General features: G+C 43.1%; 1 protein-coding gene across 1 annotated transcript in view; it reads left to right on the top strand.

The window, feature by feature from the left end:
- The window catches only part of LOC134407443 (cytochrome P450 4B1-like), a 32705-nt gene extending 18290 nt beyond the window's left edge, over positions 1-14415 (top strand). Inside the window, exons 6-12 of the mRNA XM_063139227.1 lie at positions 73-224; positions 1633-1739; positions 3388-3578; positions 4747-4880; positions 10075-10139; positions 12602-12684; positions 14061-14415. Coding sequence (XP_062995297.1) covers positions 73-224; positions 1633-1739; positions 3388-3578; positions 4747-4880; positions 10075-10139; positions 12602-12684; positions 14061-14232 — 904 coding nt within the window. The 3' untranslated portion in view covers positions 14233-14415. The remainder of the gene's footprint in view (positions 1-72; positions 225-1632; positions 1740-3387; positions 3579-4746; positions 4881-10074; positions 10140-12601; positions 12685-14060) is intronic.
- Positions 14416-21659: the final 7244 nt, after the last annotated feature.

Raw genomic sequence — 21659 nt, 5'->3', positions numbered from 1 at the left:
AATGATGCTTTCAGACTGTATAGTAGTAACAATTTTTATGAGTAACATAATTTGATCTTATTTGACCCTCAGGGAGAATTCCTATGTCAAAGCTGTATTTGAACTTTGCTACTTGACTCATGCCAGAATGGTCAACATCCTGTACCACAACGATCTGATTTACAGGTTCAGCCCCCAAGGACGTCGGTTTCGGAAGGCTTGCCAAGTTACCCACCTTCATACAGGTACTTTTCTGTTTCCTTATTTATTTAAGTTTAGATTTGGAGTTTTAATACTTTAAGCTACTACGACAGGTGAGCAACTTGTGACTCTCCAGAGGTTTTGGCCCATCAACTTTCACCATGGGCTATGTGGTTACCACTGATGGGAGTTGTATACCAAAACATCTGGAGGACCACAAATTGCCCACCTCTGGTTTAAGCAATGCCAGGCTGCTAAAAACCTCAAATGGTAAGAAAGTGACCACACCCATTTTAGGAAAATGGAAAGGAGGATAGGAATAAACATGGCCAGAACAATAACAAAAAGCAAAATTTAAAACAGGTTTGTGAAAGAGAATTAACTAGTATGAATTAGGGATGTTGGAGAATTCTGTTTAGTTCCCATTTTTAAGCAAACTTAATCTGCACTTCTAGGATTAACACATAGGCGCAGAGCAGTAAAGCAGCAGTTTCTGCAGCTGAAACTCTCCCCATGGCCTGAGTGGTCAACTCAGCCTTCCATCCTCCCGAGGTCGGTAAAATGAGTACCCAGTTAGCTGGGGGAAAGGTAATAACGGCCGGGGAAGGCAACGGCAAACCACCCCGTTATAAGGCATGCCAAGAAAACGTCAGTGAAAGCTGGCGTCCCTCCAAGAGTCAGTAATGACTCAGTGCTTGCACAGGTTCCTTTTCTTCCTTTCCTTAATATGCACTTCTAGGATTAATACATAGGTTAAAACACAGTTACCCTTCAGATTGTATACATACTGAATTTTGCTTTATATGCAAAATGTATATTTTAGTGGGGAAATACATCCAAAGTAAATACATTTTTTTGATCTTTGTAATTTGTTTTGCAAAAAAAGGGCAGGTAATAAACACCTATAAAACTGACATAGACTAAAATAGACTCATCTGTTCATCTCAGTGCAAATACTGTACATTGGCCAATGCATATTGACAAAATGTTTTCCTCAGAGATGATAGTTACGGATTCTTGTACTTTGAAAGGTGCTTCCTCAAAACTTTAGAAGAATTGTAAAGGAAATGAAGATGACACAGAAAATCCTAGATCTAACACTACATTAAAAGAAGCACCGTAGTACAAAAATAGACATTAGTAATATTAACAACAGAATGTGTTTACAAATGACATGAAACAAATATGTGTCTATCTGCTGAATATCCTTAATTTATACAGATCCAAAGTTTGAAATCTTGTGGAACCTAAGGTGGTTAATTTTTGTTATGCTTCTGGATCCAATGAAATGTTATAAAATGCCATGGTAATCTTTTGTATGAATCCTTTCTGATAAATTAGTGCACATTTTATTCTATAAAGTCTCATATGTTTTATGTTTTATATTTACTATGCAAAATATAGCATCTATTTATGGTACTGCTTTTTTATATGTATTAAATATGGTCATAGAAATGATAGTCAAGGAGAGAAAGAAATCTCTGGGGGATAAGGAAGAACTCCAGAAGATCCAGGAGAAGAGACACCTAGATTTTCTTGACATCCTTCTCTCTGCCAAAGTGAGTAATAAGGGAAAAGGAATAATTGCATGGCTAAATCTATTGTGCTGAATATGACTGTGATTTCCAAATGACCTGTAGCACTTTTAAATCAAATAAGGATTAGCAACTTTCATTCATGCTTCTGTAACTGCAAGGCTAAATTATTGTAATCCACTATATGTGAGGTTTCCTTAGAGTGTTTGGAAGCTTCAAGTGATGTAGAAAAAGCTGCTCACCTTCTAATTTTGGGGAGGGGAAGGAGCAAAATATGATCACCCATGCTTCAACAGCAATATTAGCTTCCTGTTGTCTTTAAGAAAGACAAAATGAAAACGTATTTATTTTTATTATTTTGCATCAAAGGAGCCATCTGTTCCAGTTGTTTTAGTTTTATATTCTCCAGTTTGGCACAGCAGTGCAATAGCAGTAAACCCATTGCTAGATGCCTCCTTATGCCAAACAGGAAGGAACCTTTACAATAAGTTACAAGATCCCATTTCTGTGTCACGAAAAATCCACATTTTGTGAAAAGGAATGATGCAAATCACGCATAGTTGAAAATATTTGCTTCACTATAGGTATGTGATACAGCAGTGAGATTCAGGGCTGGTTCGTACAATCAAAATAGTCCACATGGGTTGTTTAAACATAGAATCAAAGAATAGCAGAGTTGGAAGGGGCCTACAAGGCCATCGAGTCCAGCCCCCTGCTCAATGCAGGAATCCACCCTAAAGCATACTTCTTGCAGCCATATCGCACTGTTGGCTCATATTCAGCTTGTGATCTACAACAATTCCAAAGTCCTTCTCGTTTGTAGTATTGCTGAGCCAAGTATCCCCCATCTTGTAACTGTGAATTTGGTTTCTATTTCCTAGATGTAGAACTAAGCATTTATTCCTATTAAATTTCATTCTGTTGTTTTCAGCCCAGCACTCCAACCTATCAAGATCACTTTGAAGTTTATTTCTGTCTTCCAGGGTATTAGCTATCCCACCCAATTTTGTGTCATTTGCAAATTTGATAAGCTTTCCCTGTACCTCCTCGTCCAAATCATTAATAAAAATGTTGAAGAGCACTGGGCCCACAACTGAGCCCTGCGGTACCCCACTCGTTGCCTCTCCCCAGTTTGAGAAAGTTCCGTTGTTAAGCACTCTTTGAGTCCGATTCTGTTCCATCTAGCCCACTTTTAGCTAGTTTGTTAATCTGAATATCATGGGACACTTTGTCAAAAGCTTTGCTGAAGTCAAGATATATGACGTCCACAGCATTCCCACAGTCCACAAGGGAGGTTACCCGATCAAAAAATGAGATTAAATTAGTCTGACAGGATTTGTTCCTGACAAATCCATGTTGGCTTCTAGTAATCATTGCATTGTTTTCAAGGTGCTTACAGATTGACTTCTTTATAATCTGCTCCAAAATTTTCCCGGGGATGGATGGTTAAGCAACCCTCACATACCCTTGCATAAGCCATGGTGGGTGGGTTTGGATGACACAACAGCTCCCAAGCAGGGGTTGCATGTTCAAAATGTTGGCTGGCATGCACCATGGCTCACTGTGGCTTAAACAGTCCATGGTGGGCTGTTTTGATCATGTGAATCAGGCCACAGAAACAGTGGGTTCCTGGGTAAAATCCTACCGCTTAGTGAAGTTTATCTGTGTTTAGGATGAAAATGGCATTGGTCTGTCTGATGAAGATTTGCGTGCTGAGGTGGACACTTTCATGTTTGAAGGTCATGATACCACAGCCAGTGGGATCTCCTGGCTGCTATATTGCCTTGCACAGAACAAAGAGCATCAGCAGAGATGCAGGGAAGAGATTAAAGCTATTTTGGGGGACCGTGGTACCATTCAATGGTGAGGTTTCATGCTTATTGGATAATTTCTCTATCATACTGTGAATTTAGGGGGAACCTTGCATTTTCCAAGGATGTGCCCAAGGAAACACTATTCTGGCAAGAGACACCCAGCAGCCCATCTTAGGCCTCCAGGGCATGCCTCAGTGTCAGAGATTGCCTGAATAGTTGGCTGATCCATAATTTCAAAGCAGCAGGGTCTCCACTAACATTGCGTACTGCTGGCCTTTTTCAGTTTCCACTGCTTTGCTTGCACTGCTCACCACAATACCACCTGCCAATAACCATGTGTGAATGTGGGGGGTGAGGAAGGGGGATAAACAAAGGAACAAATCCTCTTCCTCCTCCTGCCCCACCCTTTGCTCAATTTTCAGTTGTAAGACTATTTGAGAACCATTTGTTAAATCCTAGAATTCTGAGAGCTGTTGCTTTCTAATATGAAGACGGGAAGAGCTGTGCTGGATCACACTAACGGCTTATAGCATTCTATGGATATACATTCTGCATCCTGTTCTTGTCCAGTAGTCTGTTCTCACAGTGGGCAACCAAGTGCCTATGGGAAGCCACAAGAGGACACGAGTCACCTTCTTCTACCAGTGTTCCCAGAAACTGGTATAAAAGGCATATTGGCTCTGATACTGGGGTTAATAGATAATTTCTGTTCTTTAATTGGTTGATCATCCATAAAACGATCTGGCCTCTTTTCCCTTGACTGCTAGGTTTATATGACAGAGCGTTTCACAAATTTTTAGAAATCCAAGTAGATAATGTCTAGCACCCGTACCTACAAGAAATCAAGAAGCACTGCATTGGGAGACGGGTGTTGTTTATTTGGCAGTTTACTTGTTTCCGGTGCCTTGGAGAAAGAATGAATTGGTTTTATGATAACCTTTTTCTGCCATAATTACGTTTTGATTCGTGACTTCCATAAATGGGTTATGTCTGAGAGTGATGTTGTGATCGGTGGGGTTGTTTTCATTCTACTGCAGTAATTGTGCTCTTGCTTTTTGGGGAGTGTAGAACCTCAACAACATTATACTTGTGCAAGCACTGGCATAACAGCTACTGGCATTGTAGCCTGCCTGAAATACATACACCCAACACATGATCTGGGCTGACTGTGTGGAAATTTGAACCTGTTTATTGACTCTACCTTTGATCTTTTCCAGGGATGATCTCAGCAAGATGACCTACTGCACATTATGCATTAAAGAGAGCCTCCGTCTTTATTCTCCAGTACCAGGAGTGGCCCGACAGCTCAGCAAACCTATTACGTTTTTTGACGGACGGACTTTACCTGAAGGTTTGCTTCATTTTTTTCTACCCTCATAGCCAGAATTTGTTCCTAGAAAAATAGATGCAACTCATCATCGTTGTTAGAACTCACACCTGTGTGAAAGACTCTGTCTTGGTTTTAAGTAGGTCAATTAATTTATTGTTTATTTTAAAATAACTGTCTATTCCTGTTCAGTTCTACAATATGCAGGGTAGCTTATTAAAAAGAATTAAAACAAACTGCCTACAAAACAATGTGAGCAGGGCAGTCAGGGCCCTGCTTGCTTCAGTCCTATGTGCATTGCCTGCACCTCCCCCTTCCCTGGCCTGAAGGTCCAATGACTTACCTTGGTGCACAGAAAAGAGTGGACAAAGTGGTGGCTCTTTCCCAGATGTCAGTGGAGCATCCACACACCCTCCACTGGAGATTAGACTGGGGCCTTAGCTAGACGGGGCGAAATCCCGGGGCAATCCCCGGGATCATCCCTTTGCATCAACATGTCGCACAGGGGATCCTGGGATCTTGCCCTACACTTTAGGCCCACTTTTTCCGCGGTCTCTGTGGAACGTGTGTGTATATATATATATATATATATATATATATATACACTCTTACCTTTTGTGCAGGAGCGCTCGTACGCATCTTCTTCCTTAAAAAACAAAACAAAATGGCCGGCACAACACTTCTCCCTCTGAGGTTGTCCCACGCCACGTGTGAACAGAGGGGAAGATCTCGCAATAAAAATATTGCGGGATCTTCACCCCTCCGTCGCGCTAGACCACTAGGGTCTAGCTAAGGCCTGGGGCTATCAGCACTGGTAGATGAAGGGAATTGGCACCAGTAGGAAGGTAGAAAAAAGAGAGATGAGCTCTGGTGCCGTGTATAGATAAACAATGAACTTTTTATTTTTGTAATGATGTGAAAATGCTCGACGTTTCGGATTCAGAGGAATCCTTCCTCAGGAGCTAAAACAAATAGATTACAAACCCATTATTTAATATAAAAAATAAAGAACAAGAACAACACCCATTCAAATATAATTGAAATTTGGATATCTGTGATATTATAATTTTTTGTTCTAGTAGCTACAATATTATGCATATCTATCAATCTTGGATCCTACTGAGCAGATTCTTAACTAAAAAAACTTGATAAAAACTAGTTATCTACTGTCATTTATCTAAAAACTATATTTAAGAAACAAGTAATACACAACAAATTGAAAATCATAAACTACTCTTTTTCAAACATGTAATACATTCTAGTCCTTCTTTTAAACTGCTTCATTAGCTGTTAAGACCATAACATGAAGTAAACTGAGGAAATTTAAATAGTTATACAAGAAAATCTGGCGACAAGATTAGAAATACCAGTTACATATACATATTTTGACCAACCTGTAATAAGAAAAAAGAAGAAAGGACAAGCTGCAAAACTGCAAACACAGTTTGCTTGATTAAAAAGCCTCAGCGTTTGTTGTGTGACCTGATATCAGAACTAACAAATTATCTGGGTTGTGTGAGCAAGCCCTGGTCCATTAAGGAACATACTGATTGATTTTATAGTACTCTGCTAACTCGTGATGGTGTGATTTAACCCTAAATGGCGATCAAAGGGTCAATAATTAAGGCAGATGTTAAATGGCCATTTAACTAGGGTCTAGCTAAGGCCTGGGACTGTGAGCCCCAGAATTCCTGGTGGGAAACTAATGTCATGCACATTATTTCTACTGGGAAGACAGCTTATCTAGAAGAATACCATGATTGATGGTATTGCAGGCCATTGAGAGGTCCTGCACAATTAGTAGAGTTGTTCTGTCCTTACCCTTCTACTGACATAGGTTCTGTCAGGCTAACCAAGATAGAACTATTTCGGATCCCATAGCATAAATGCCAAGAGGCCAAGCAGTGGTCTTCCTGCACCACCTTCTGGAATAGAGTCCCCAGGTAAACTGAGAATCATCTAAACACAATTTTCCAGATTCCTAATCCAGACAGCCAGTCCAGAAGGATTCTGTGATCAATGGAACTTAAGAGCTATTGAGTGATCTAGAATTTCTTTTAAAGAAATATTTTATTGCTTATACAACCTTCATACATATGAAAAGAGAGAAACTAAACAACACAGGTCTAGGAGAATTGATAGGGCTGCACTCTCCCAGTCATCATTCCACGTAATCTTTCAGGGTGGCTACACAGATATAAGTCCTATTTAGTTCAATAGAACTTACTCCCAGATAAGTATGTATAAGATTGCAGTCGAAGACAGTTATTCTTCATGGTCTCTGTGCATCACAATATGGGCTCTGCACCTGGGAAACTTCTATTTATTTATTTATTTATTTATTTATTTATTTATTACATTTCTACACCGCCCAATAGCCGGCACTCTCTGGGCGGTTCACAAAAATTAAAAACATTCAAAGTATAAAACAACAGTATAAAACCCATAATATAAAATACAATATAAAAGCTCAACCAGATAAAAACAGCAGCAATGCAAAATTACAAATTTAAAACACCAAGTTAAAATGTATTTATAGACTGTTAAAGTGCTGGGAGAATAAAAAGGTCTTCACCTGGTGTCTAAAAGCATATAATGTAGGTGCCAAGCGAACCTCCTTAGGGAGCTCATTTCACAGCCAGGATGCCACAGAAGAGAAGGCCCTCCTCCTGGTAGCCACCTGCCTCACTTCCTTTGGCAGGGGCTCACGGAGAAGGACCCCTGAGGATGACCTTAGGGTCCGGGTAGGTACATATGGGAGGAGGCGTTCCTTCAGATAGCCTGGTCCCAAGCCGTTTAGGGCTTTAAATGTTAATACCAGCACTTTGAATCGGGCCCGGACCTGGACTGGCAGCCAATGAAGCTGGAAAAGGACTGGCGTGATGTGGTCTCGTCGGCCTCTATAGCTAAGGTTTGGTGGGAACCCTTCCCCCATCATCCCAGTGTGCATGTGGTCCTCAAGGTGCCATTTAGAAAGTGCGTCCGCTGTGAGAGCAAGTTGCTGCCGACGGATGGAAACTCGCTGTGTTTTTTCTGCCTGAGAGGGGGGACATTGTCAAATCTTGCCCACATTGCTTGGCCTTTATTAGCAGGCTAGGTGCAGTTGATCTGACTACCTGAAAGCCATGCTGTGGAGGAAGATGCTTTAGGCATTTGAGGAGCCAAAACCAGGTCGAAACGGATCCATATAAGCAGTTTACAACCCACTTTCCCAAAAAGGAAAGATTTATGATTAGTCCATGGTTCAAACAATTTCTAGGGAAGCCTTCTTTAGGCATAGTCTCATGCCTGTCTCTTTCAAGATGGCCAAGATCATCCTATTTACAAGGAGGCATTCATTAGCCAGCCAGTCATCTGTCCCCTGGCATGGTGTTATAAGCCAAGGAGGGCGAAGATTCAGCAAAAGATGGTAGGACACATATTCACTCAAGCACCTCGTTCCATTTTTTAGAACTACTTAGATATTCAATGGAAAATTCAGTGAGATTTAGGAAGCAGTTTTAAAAAAACAAATTTATTTTTATAATTGCAGGTGGAGACATAGCAATATTCTATATTGTCAATAGGTGTGAGAAGCTTGGATTGGTGTGTTTGTGTGTGTGTGTGCAAGTTTTTCTGTATACCCTTTTACATATTTGTCAATTTCCTATGGTCAAAACACATTTAATTATTTGTGGTACTGGATGATTTGATCGTACACGTTGATTTTGCTCTTTTCTAATGCTTAATGACTGTATGTTTGTAACCTATCTAGATAAAAGTTATATTATCAGTCTTTTTGGATATTATTCATGTTCACCAGTTTACCCATTCCAATTGTTTCATTGCTACTTGTTTTGGGGTTGGGATACATTTCCTGTTTGGTCTGGCTATCAATGGCTGGCTACTAGTCATGATGGCTATATATTACCTCCAGTATTAGAGGCAGTGTGCCTCTCAATGCAAGTTGCTGGAGAACACATGTGGGAGGGTGCTATCCACTCATGTCCTGGTTGTGGGCTTCCCATTGGTGCATCTGGTAGGCCACAGTGGGAGCAGAATGGCTGACTAAATAGGGCAGGATCTACACTACTGCTTTATAGCGATATTGAAGTGTTGGAGCCCATGGCACATTCCGTATACCGTTTTCAAACTGCTTTCAAAATGTTATATCCTGCTTAGTGTAGATCTGGACTTGGTCTTTCATCTGATCAAGCAGGGCTCATCTTATGTTTTTGCTTTATACAAGTCTATTGCAGAATAAGTAACTCATCGGTCACAGCAAAAGCCCTTTAGCAATTGAAAAATTATCCTCAGTGAATTCAGGAATGTTGTGATTGGTGGGGTGTAATGGTCTGGAGGCTTGCAAGCCATGGCTGCCCACAAGGGCTTCTGGGTGAACGGCTGCTTCTAAGCTAGCAAACCATTATTTTCCTTCTGTACCAGTCAGCAACATTCCTTTGTGTTATAGGAAAGATGGGTCAAGAGCACAAACAGAAGCGATCTCATGAGAACCTCAGGTGCCTTATCTGGAGGCTCTAACGAACTAGCATTCCAAGGTGGTTCAGTTGGAAAGCTGGCCGTAACACCCTTAGAAACCCAATTAGTGGGTCTTGCCCATGCCAAAGAACTGCCAAGTTGTGCCTTGTTTATCACAACATGTAACCTCATGCTATAGAGTCTTATGATGAGAAGAGCTGTTTTGTTATTAATCCCCATGTATGATTAATCACTCTCATAACTTGGCAGCAATACCAAGTTCAGTTATGCTATAATGGTTCTTGTGCCCAGGGGTGGGAGTCTGCTTTCACAGTGTGGTCCACTTTATTGGAATATGCCTGTGTGTGGTGAAAATTACTCCAGTAAAGATTGTCTCCTTGTAAGGAAACCTTAAGTCTGGCTACTACTTCCGTCTCCTTGGTAACCCTGAAAACAACCTGAAGCTCACAGCTGGAGCTAGAAGGACTGGGACACATTCAAATATTCAGGGTCAGGAAACTGTGAACTTGAATATCTCAAACCTACCTTACAGTGCAATCCTTTGCATGTGTATTTGGAAATTACTGTGTTTATTGGGGCTTACTCCCAAGTAATTATGTACAGGATTGCAGCCTTAGCTACTCAATCTCCTTCAATCATCAGGCGTAAAACCTCAAAGACTGCATGTATGATAGTTGTTGCTGACATACTAGGGCATGCAACACAACTTGACTCCTTTTCCACATTGATTGCTTCTCAGGCTCTTGGGTTGCAGTAAGCATTCATCTCATCCACAGGAACCCCAGCATATGGAATGATCCAGAGGTATGGTATTTTAACCTCCTAACTACTTTCCTACAAAGCAACAATGCTCCTTCAGTTTGCTAGGGCAGAGTCATTGCTGGTTTTTAATGCACACTGCTGTGAGACTTTTCTGTGTGCTGCCTTCAAAACCTGCTGCCTTCACAAATCTAGATGGTACTTAGGAATACTGCAAAGACCACTCATAAAAGTTAAAACGGAAGCTTGAAATGTCATCACTGCCAAACCTTGTTCAGATTTTTGTCAAAGCATGCCGTGGGCTGAGGGAGCTTTAGTTAAGAAATTCAAGTCTGCATTACTGCCTGCAATGACAGTCACATGACATATATTTTCAAAATTTGGGGAACAACCACAGCTCAGTGATAGAGCAGATGCATCTCCAGGAAGGGCTAGAAAAGATTCCTGTCTGAAACTCTGGGGAGCTTTTGTACACCAGCCTACCCCAAGCTGGTATACTCCAGATGTTTTGGGCTACAAATCCCATTGCACTCAGCCAGCAGCCTGGTTTGAATGAAAGGTAGTCCAACACATCTGTAGGGAAAGGATAGGTCAGTGTTGACAATATTGGGTTAGATCAGTGGTTCCCAAAGTGGGCGGTATTGCCCCCTTGGGGGCGGTGGGATTGCATAGGGGGGTGTTAAGAGGCAAAGGGACGGCAGGGGGGCACTGGCAGGGGGCGCTAACAGGCAAAGGGGCAGCAGGGGGGTGCTCGAGGTGGTCTCTCCAGAAGGTCCTAAAACCCAGGGACCGAGCAGGAAACAGCGGCAAATTCAGCTGCTCTCCCCACACTGCTCCTGCTCAGGAAGGACTTTCTCACTCACGCAGCCGCTCTCTCCTCCTATCTCAAGCCCACAGCGGCCCCACCAGAAGTAGGGGGTGGGGGAAGCGCCCACAGGAGGCAGCAGAGCAGGAAACGGCGGCGAATTCAGTTGCACTGCCCACTCTTCTCCTGCCTAGGAGGGCCCAGGGCTTCTTTCCCGCTGGAGCCACTGCCACCTGCCTGCTCGCTCCCTTGGCCAGAGCTGCTCCCTCCTACAAGCTGCCCTGGCAGACCTCTCGCGATAGTTGCTGCACAAGGTGGGAGCAGCAGCCATGTGGCGGAGAGGAAGGTGCATGTGGAGGACGGCGGGCGGCAGAGCAGCTGCAAGGTATCACCAGGCTCCCTTCCCCCGTCAGGAGTTGCAGATTGGGGCCATCTCCTCTCTGAGCTGCTGCCCTCCTGTCCTAATCAGCCCGGCAGCTATTGTGAGGCTTGGGGGGAGGGGGGTTGGAGAGAGAGAGAGTTGCTGTGTGTCCATGTGTGTGCTCCCACCAACCCCCAAAAATCTGGACTACAACGGGATTGGGAGAGAAAAGAAAAGGGGGAGGGTGAGAGAATTGCAATTCCCCAGGTCCTTCCTGGCTAAAGAAGATTCAGCAGCACCTTTTTCCAGAATGCTTGCTGAAACAATTCCTATCTGCCCTTGCTTATTTCAGGGTGTCCAACCCCCTTTTTTCAAGCGTTCTTTTGGTAAACATGGTATGTGTGTATCTTGTGTCACCATAAAAACAGAGCTGCAACACAATCCTAAGTATGTCTACTCAGAAGTAAGCCCCACTGAGATCAATAGAAGTTACTCTGAGGTAAATGTGCATAGGATTCAGCCTGAAAACGAAGAGAGGGTGAAGAAAAGACAGGAGAAAATGAATTGTAGAAATAGAATTGCAAGGTAACTGTGGGATATTTAACCATATTTAAAGACAATAAGTACAGTAAAATTAGTGCCCCTCTACTTCAGTCCCAGCCAGATTTTCCATAGGAAAACTCTGTACCAGGAGGCAGATAATTATTTTAAAATTTTAATTAAAATACGTTATCCTTTCCTATAACAAAATGGTGCTTACTCCTAAGTAAGTGTGTTCCACTGAAGAAGGAAATTCATGCTAGTGTGACATGGTAAGTTAAAGGCACAATTTTATTCATGTTTAGACAGAAAAAAGTCCTTCAACTCCTAGAATCCCCTCTAAATGGGAAGCACCTGCCCCAGGCTTGCCGAGGGAGGGAGGGAAAAGAGAGTGAACGCCTGTTTGCAGCCAGCATGGCAGGGCACACCAATTAGATTTTGAATAAAGTATTCAATTAATTGTTACTGTTTTGAATTTTATTGTTATTATCTTCCTTGGTGGGTCGTTGAAAACCACTATTCTGAATAATGATTTTTATAGTGTAGGGTAGGGGGTGCTGGGCATGAGTTTGTGGAACCAAGGGGGCAGTGACCTGAAAAAGTTTGGGAACCACTGGGTTAGATTGACCAATGACCCTATTCTGTACAAGGTACCTTCCTATACATTTCATAGATTAAGAAAAGTGATAAATGATTTGGGTACTTTGCAATTTTTATGGCATCTGAGAGAGATCTCAGAACCAATTGACAGAGACCAAACAGGTTTCTTAAAAATAATTTAAAAGAATCTTTTTGTTTTAGGTGTTTGACCCTCAAAGGTTTACTCCTGAGAACATATCCAACAGAAATTCTCATGCCTTCCTGCCTTTCGCTGCTGGGCCAAGGTGAAGTTTACATAATATATATAGAAATTAGAACAGATTAATGCAGAATCTCTTTGCCTAGATATGAGATATTGTTGTCTGTGCTTTGCCAAGTCTAATTGTGACAAAACAAAGTGTACACAGCTGATGTTTATGGGCAGGTTTCTTTGGTAGATGAAGTCAGGTCTCCTATTCAAGTTCTCCTAAGACCTGAGCATGAGTGAAATGATCTTGCACTGAACCTAAAGCTTTGCCAAAGTTATTATGAGCTCCAGAAGTGTGGGGTGTTTCTTCTTTTGTAGTTTTCCATCTTCTGTGCTGTTCCCCCCTCCCCACCCAATCCTAAAAGGCTGAACTGCTTCTACTAAGGCTTAATTACTGGCAGTAAGAATTCTAAGCTAAAGTATGCTGGGATTTTTTAAAAAAATATTTTGGCTGCAGCCTTTTTAGCTTTGGGTTTTGCCCACTACTAGAATGCAATCTCCCCAAGAGCATCTCTGAAATGGTATTTAACACTCAAGCTGAAAGAGGTTCAACAACCTTGCTGTAGACAATAATTAGGGAGAGATTTAAGTACCTTGGGTTGTATCCAATGCTGTCTATCTGCTAGCTGGTGGAAGAAGTTTCCCTTCTCCTTTGCAGCTCCTTGTGTGCCCCCATATCTCCTCTGAAGGGGACTCTCTGGAGTAGATTTGGGACACGTGAAGGGCTGGAGAGGGAGGTGTGGAAAGGAAAGTCCCATTGCGTGAACAGAAGTCCACTCATGCAACATTAGATTTAACCATTGATATTATTTTGAGGTCTCCAAAGTATCCCTTGACAATGACTTGCCTGACCCAATCAATGCCAACCCACCCCCAGGACCTCTGAAATCTAAACTCTGAGGACTTTGGTTGGATTTCTAGCTCAAACTGCAAACTGTCTGAATCATCACCCCAGTGTTCCCTTCCCCTACCTCAGCTTGCAGTCTCTTCGCATGAATGTTAAACCAATAGCAGCCAGAGAGGTTTTCACAGCTGTGCCTGCAAAAGCACTAAAAATATAAAATAATGGGGAGGCAGAGCAACAAGGAATTGGGAGGAAATTACATGCATGAGAGGTTAGCAGTCAGAGGAGGAACAGCTGGATCAGGGCTCTTCATTATATGAGCAAAGGTCAGGATAAATCACTACAAATTCGTTAATCATATGCCAAACACCTACTCATAAGACAAAGTTCAAAATCCATATTAGTGTAATATGTTTATGAGCACAACTCAAACATCACAAAAATATGCAAGCTTTCAACATCTGTTTATCAGGCAAGTTGTTACAAAAAACAAAGAAGTATGGGGAAAGGGAAAAAAGATTCTCCAAGCAGAGGTTGCCCTTTGTAACCAGCTCTCTTTCCCCTTTCAGGAACTGCATTGGACAACAGTTTGCTATGAATGAGATGAAAGTTGCCCTTGCCTTGACTTTACTTCGATTTGAACTTTTGCCTGATCTTTCTAAGCCTCCACCTGTTCCCATTCCTCAGATTGTCCTGCATTCTGACAACGGAATACACCTTTGCTTGAAGAAAATAGTGTGAAGCTGAAACTGCAGATTTGTGATGTGCAGCTATTCCATCTTTCTCTTCTTCAGGGTTTCTTTTCCTAGTAATAAAAAAGACAGAAGAAGACTCGGAAAACATAAAAGGTTACAAATGGAAGGCTTCAATGTCTTGAACCTTTGTGAAAATGAGGCAGAGTGATTGCACAATAAAGACCTTATCTGGAAGAATCCTAAAAGCTCCATCACACCAGGGGAAACACGCTCCCTAGCGTTGCTTCTCCGCCCGTGTTTTCGTTCCTCACTTATTTCCTCATTCAAAAGAGGAAGTACACAACGAGCCCATTGAGTCCGCTGTTCTAATAGCGCTGCTTCTCCTCCACACAGCAGGAGAGAGAGCAGCAATTCCGTGTTTAAAAATAACCAGGGGTATTTTGTCGTGAAAGGAAGGCCAGAAGGGGCAGGAGGCAGACGACATCATGTGAGGGACCTGAGCAAACTCCGTGAGTGCCCAGTAACGAACGTCCAATAAAACGCTCGTGGGATGGAGCTTTTAGTCTCTTTCTCCACCCACCCATATCTTAGATCCTGGTTCAACTTTTTCACCTCTGAATCAATACACAAGACTAATATTTGAGAAGGCGTATCCTTGCTTGCTTGGATTGGAAATCTAGCTTAGATCAGCTATTAGGACTGGATATCTAACTCAGTCCACATGTCCCATTAGTCCCCAGGGAGTAGGAAGTCAGCTGAATTAATCCTTCAGCGTTCTGCAGAGCAACAGTAATCCAGCTAAAACTCTTGTTCAAGCCACTCCAGTTGCTTGTTGTCCCCTCTGCTGTTGCTTCCCTTAGTTCTTTGAGGGTTGGGTTGTTTTGTTTTGTCCAGCCCACCCAACCCCTGTCTTTCTTCTCTTCTCCCTGTGCCTCCAGCACTCAGGCTCTTGGCCTTTGCTTCTGCCCCACCTTTTCCTCCTTTCTCAAGTCCTTAAGCCATTTAAAGAGCTGTTATCCTACTGTCTTTTTTGTTCTGTTCAATTAGTTCTAGCTGTTGCAGTCTCTTGCCACTGGGCAACCAGGGAAACCAGGGGCCTGCATGGCAACACCTGATGGCTCCTTCGTAAAGAACTAGTCTTCCATAGGTTTGTCTTGCCTTCCCCTTGCACAACAGGTTCATAAGTCAATAGGGTCTGTATACCGATAGTGTTTCTGTCAAGTACAAGTTTGGCGACAAGGGATGAGGGAGGATGGCAGTATGGCATTCCCACATCTTCCCTTTCTCGCCTCCCAAGCAGGAACCGCTTTCTCTCACACACACTGGGTTTCCCTGCCACCAGGACCTTTAAGGCTCAGGCCCAACCCTTGCTGAGTCCTCTCTCTGAGGACACACAGAGTTTATGCTTTAACCTTATAGTCTTCCTTTATTACCTCCCCCTTACACAACCATGAGCAGGAGGTATAGATTTTATAAACAAGAAAACTTTATTAATTACAATAATAAGCTGTTGACTAATAAACAAGTAACTCTGAAATAGCCCTATCACTATAAGTTCCCCCATACATAATACTCCAAAATCACTGTCTCAAACAATCCTTGCACAGACCTCTCTCTCTCTCTCTCTCTCTCTCTCTCAGGCCTAAAATTCTGCCCTCTGTCATCTTTTCCCTTATCTCATCTTATCTTTTCTTTCATATAAAATTCAGCTGGGAATTCATTATACATCTATTCTAATGTTTTAGCTAATGTGAACATGGTGGATTTAGAAGTCAGAGACACAGGACCATGCCTGTCACTGCTACATATTCAAGGGGGGGGGCTGTATCCAAGCCGTGTGTGTGTGTGTGGCAATCCTATACATGCTTATCTAAGATCTGTCTGTCTTTCCAATCCATAATATGCACATAATGGTTGTGTACATTACAAAGTTTAGGGGTTGTCACACAGTCTACACCCAAGGAAGTGCTATGCATGGTTAATATTAATACTTGCTAGCCACAAAGGAATAACAAAACACTAGAACATACCTTCACTCCTTCTTGGTGACTTGCCATACATCTTACATAAGCCTTTTCATATTGCCTTGGCAAGATCTCTCAAGACCTGGGCAATTTGAGATAATACTTTGAAAAGAATGTTGCTCTTACCTGTCAAAAGTACATTGCTCAATTTGAACACAGTTGACCTAATTGTTACCTAAACACTTCTCCCCTTTAACTGATCTGAATAAGTGGGCTTGGAATGACATTTTAGAGCCAATTCCCCCTGCCCTGTTGTTCTTTAAACTGAAAGGGTTCAGCCTCTTTGTTGCTGAAAGGATTCTACTTGGTGCTTTGGCGCTGCGAGGCGCCTGTCTTCCGCACTTGCGTTCCTTCCCGGCATCTGCATGGGAAGGAATGCAAGTGTGAACTTTCCCCACGGCGCTGAGGGGGAAAGGAACAAGGCAAGAATGAGGCAGCCAGGAGCATGAGGAGAGGGATGCCGGGCACCTGAACCACCTCTTCTTCCTCTGGCTGCCCATTCCTTCCCCCCCTTTTAATTTTTATTATCTGCGCAGATACAGATAATAACCCCGTTCCTCTCCTCCCCCTCCCCTGTTTTTTTAATTATTATTTTCCACAGGGAACAGGGCTCTCCTGAGGTCCACCCCCTTCCTTGTCCAGCCCCTGGTGAGCAATCGGGGCACCATGAGCTGTGACAAGCCTTCGCTGCCAAAAAAGTCAGGGTAAGCGCCCAGCTTTTTTTAAGCGGAGTTTCTGGGGTTTGCCCTGGGATGGCTTTGCAATGGTGGCATGTAGATGACATGCCACTACTGCGAAGCTACCCCAGGGCAAACCCTTCATGTAGACATGCCCTTGGATTGTACTTGGTGCAACAAGTGGGCAGGGTCTTCCCTGCCTCTTGGCTGCACTCAAGATTCAGAGCATGCAAGATAGTCTTTTAGAGTGCCCTTGCTGGAGCATCCCTGGGCTGCTACCTGATTGCATGTCTTGGTTGTCTCTAGAGACAGTGCAATTAAAAACATTGCTGCCCTGCACACTGCATTGCCCAGGAATACAATTAGAGCATTCAAGGCAGCCTCCAGGGACATCTGTGGGCTGCACTAGAAGGCTGATTCTACAATGTGGCCAGTATTTATTTATTTATTTATTTATTTATTTATTTATTACATTTTTATACCGCCCAATAGCCGAAGCTCTCTGGGCGGTTCACAAAAATTAAAACCACAGTAAAACACCCAACAGTTTAAAACACAATTACGAAATACAGTATAAAAAGCGCAACCAGGATAAAACCACACAGCAAAGTTGATATAGAATTAAAATACAGAGTTAAAACAGTAAAATTTAAATTTAAGTTAAAATTAAGTGTTAAAATACTGAGTGAATAAAAAGGTCTTCAGCTGGCGACGAAAGCAGTACAGTGTAGGCGCCAAGCGGACCTCTCTGGGGAGCTCGTTCCACAACCGGGGTGCCACAGCGGAGAAAGCCCTCCTCCTAGTAGCCACCTGCCTCACTTCCTTTGGCAGGGGCTCATGGAGAAGGCCCCCTGTAGATGATCTTAAGGTCCGGGTAGGTACAGTAGAGAGTGTGTTTCACCAACTGCTAGATACAGTCAAGAGGGTATCCAATGGTTCATATCCAACATTAACCTAACTTGTCCCATTCATTTCATTGGGTATGCTCTTTAAGTAGAACTATCATTGGATGCATCCCAGTGCATTTTCAGTATGGGATAGTATCTGTAGCAATGCAGTGGGCTCTGATTCCATCCAAAATGGTTTCCTCAGTCCTATTATTTATTTATTTATTTATTTATTTATTTATTTATTTATTTATTTATTGCATTTGTATACCGCCCCATAGCCGAAGGTCTCTGGGCACTTCACATAAGATAAAAACTCTTAAAAACAATATACAAAAATTAAAAACCACAGAAACATGCACTATGCACATACATTTAAAACCACTATAACAACTTTAAAAATGATGAGCCAAAAAACAAACCCAAGCTTATTGCATATTGCTAAATGCCTGGGAGAAGAGAAAAGTCTTGACCTGGTGCTGAAAAGATGACAATGTCAGTGCCATGCAGGCCTCATCAGGGAGATTATTCCACAGTTGGGGGCCACCACAGAGAAGGCCCTCTCTCTTGTTGCCAGCCTCTGAGCTTCCCTCAGAGTAGGCTCCCGGAGGAGGACCTTAGATGTTGAACATAGTGTTCAGGTAGGTTCATGTCAGGAAAGGCGTTTCATCAGGTATTGTGGTCCCAAGCTGTGTAAGGCTTTATAGGCAATAGGCCTCCCTCTCCTGCAGGCCAATGCTATCAGGTAAAAGATAAGGTGTTGGAAGGGAGGGAGACAAAGGCTGAGTTCGGAAGACACACTAATCAACTGAGGGGAGGGGTAATAGGAACAGAATGGGAAACAACCCTTGATTAGTGTGTCGCATGAACTCAGCCTCGGTGTTTGCCCTTAGGGCATGGCTGTTTCCACCTGCCTTGCCTGACCCTCACTCCCTGCCCTTGGAGCCTTCATAAGGGCCCCGATAGCAGAAAGAACAGTGAGAGGTTCTCTGTTTGCCCTCAGGGCTTGGCTGTTTCCACCCACCTTGCCCCAGCCCTAGGAGCCTTCATAAGGAAATTGCTGCTACTTTGGGGGCATACAAAAGTTCAGCATTAAAACTTTTAATGACAACATCTGTCCAAGGAGAGGTTCCCTCTCCACACACACAATTTGCCTCTGTATGTACTCTGCTGCCAAAAGACAGGAGGCTAAGCTAAAGCAAAATTGCCCACCCCTGAATAGAATTGACAGCCAGTGTGGTTAGTGTTGGACTGAGGCTTGGGAGATATAAGTTCTAGTATAGCCCCCACTCAGTCATGATGCTCACTGGGTGACTTTGGAACAGTTACTGGGCCTGTTCAGATATGGCTTCACATGTTGTGATGGTGGGCATTCCGGCCCCCCTCCCCTCACCCTGATGGCTATAATACTCATGACCGCTACCTACAGCTGCAGTGGTGTTAGTGGGCTTCCACTGTGGTTCTCGTATCATCTGAAGGTTTCCCCATGTTAGATCATTCCATTCCAGCAAAAAACAACCCAAAAAAGCGGCCACTGTAGGGTCTGCTGGGAAAAGCAGCCACCACTTCTGGCAATGTTCTTGCTGCCATGGACTTTCTCTATGGGCACCTAGCCATTTGTTTTTCCACAAAAAAGTGGTTGCCAGGGGCCCGTTCACACTACAGAGGATGCCGGGATGTACAGTTAAACTGTGCAGAGGAGTTACAGGTAACTATGGAGGGTGGGTGGGTAGTGGAGCCCACTTCATGAGTAGGGTGCTGGCCAGAGAGCTCCACTGTACTGCAGCTGAGTCCTGGGGACAGCTTGGCAGACTCTGGGGATAAAAGCCTGCACTGTCTGCCTAGCCACTGCTGGAAATAATGCCATTCTTTCAGCTTCAGTATCTTCTAGTTGCCTCCTGGACCTTGCTCTCTGCTACTGACCCCTGAAGGATTTTTCTTCATTTACAATTTTACTGAAAATGTGTAAGAGTAGGGTTATTGGAATTTGTTGGCATAGCATAAAGAAAAGCTTTCAGGAGCATGGAATAGGTTTAAATGTATGTACAAGTGATGGGGTAATGCTTTATGTATTATGTATTATTGCATTTATATCCTGCCTTATTTTCTCCAAGGAACTCAAGGCGGGGTACATAATCCTCCTCCTCTCCATTTTATCCTCACAACAACAACCCTGTGAGGTGGGTTGGGCTGAGAGTCTGTGACTGGCCCCAAGTCACCCAGTCAGTTTCTATGGCTGAGTGGGGACTAGAATCTGGATCTCCTGACTCCCAGTCTGACACTTTAGCCACTACACACTGGTAAATATTATTAGGGCAAATAGTAGTACAAACACTGTAGCAAGGTACTTTGGTTTAGATAAGGTCTGTTCAAATATGATTTGATATTGCTCAAAGACATTAGTCATAATAACCTGAGCTATACTAAAGTGACCATATGAAAAGGAAGACAGGGCTCCTGCAGCTTTAACTGATGTGATGAAGAGGGGATTTCACCAGGTGCTGCATGCATAAAAATGACACTGTTAAAGATACAGGAGCCCTGTTCTCCTTTTCATATGGTCACCCTACATTTAACAATACCTTGAAAAATGTCCAAAGAGCACAAGGACTAACTTTGCTCAATAGTGTCCTTGAGAGTATCTGATAAGTTGGCCTTTTTCCTGGTGCCATTGAGGCAGCTGGCTTATGTCTCTAAAAGAAAGCTGCTATATTGTGTCTAAGAACTGGTTCCAAATGGCTTTGCTAGTATAATAAAAATGTTAACATGCATTTTTTGGTTGGGGGATCTGCATCAAAAGTGAGGTTCAGAAGCTCCCCTCTCCCAAATATAAAAAAACTTCTTATAATATCCTGGTATTCAACAGCTGTCACAACCTCTCATTTAGAATGAAGACTAGCAAGAAACCTTAAATATCAGGAGCCTAATGGACTCTAGTGAGTTGTACGGTGTCCAGAAACTCTTATAAAATAACTCCTTGTAATGTAGGATAGGTCCTGCAGTCCTCTCAGGACTGCGAACAAGCTTTGGGTATGCAATTCCAAAGATATCAGGAGATTTGGGCTGAAGTGTCATCAGTATGTGGATGATACTCAGCTCTACCTCTCGTTTCCACCTGTGCATCCCAGGGGGGCTACAGAACTCTTGAACCAGTGTCTGGAAGCTGTTTTGGAATGAATGAGGGTAAACAAACCGAAACTTAAACCAGACATGACAGAGGTACTGTGGGTTGGGAAACCAACTTCTTTGGATGGAGGCTTACAGCTGGTCATAGATTGGGTTGCACTCCCCCTAAAAGACCAAGTACATAGTCTGGGAGCCCTCCTGGACTCTGAGCGAACTGGGGAGGCTCAACTGGCTTCAGTGTCCAGAAGTACAGTCTACCAGCTTAGGCTGGTACGCCAGCTGCAATCCTATCTGGAGAGGACAGACCTTGCCTCAGTTATTGACGCACTAGTCATGTCCAGGCTGGACTACTGTAATGCACTGTACATGGGGCTGCCTTTGAAGAAAGTTTGGAAACATCAGCTGGTGCAGACTGTGGCCGCCCGAGTATTGATGGGAGTGAGGTGGTTTGATCACATAATGCCTATACTGCGTCAGCTGCACTAGTTACCTGTGCCTTTCCAAGCCCATTTCAAAGTGCTGTTTTTGACCTTTAAAGCCCTAAACCAGGGTTTCTTAACCAGTGGGGTATGCCTCCCCAGGGGAGGTTTGAACTGACTCCAGGAGAGGTGTGAGTAGCCTCTCAACTATACATTGTTTATTTTACAAGTACATAGCAGCGCAGCTTGGCCCAACCTTATTTCTTTCTACTAATCTTGGGAGCTACGACGTAGCTCTTTTGTACACCATGTGCGTTATCGTAGTTATCGTTACCTGCTA

This window comes from Elgaria multicarinata, chromosome 1 (assembly GCF_023053635.1).
Source record: "Elgaria multicarinata webbii isolate HBS135686 ecotype San Diego chromosome 1, rElgMul1.1.pri, whole genome shotgun sequence".
Taxonomy (NCBI): Eukaryota; Metazoa; Chordata; class Lepidosauria; order Squamata; family Anguidae; genus Elgaria; species Elgaria multicarinata.
This window is presented reverse-complemented; position numbering and strand designations above follow the sequence as displayed.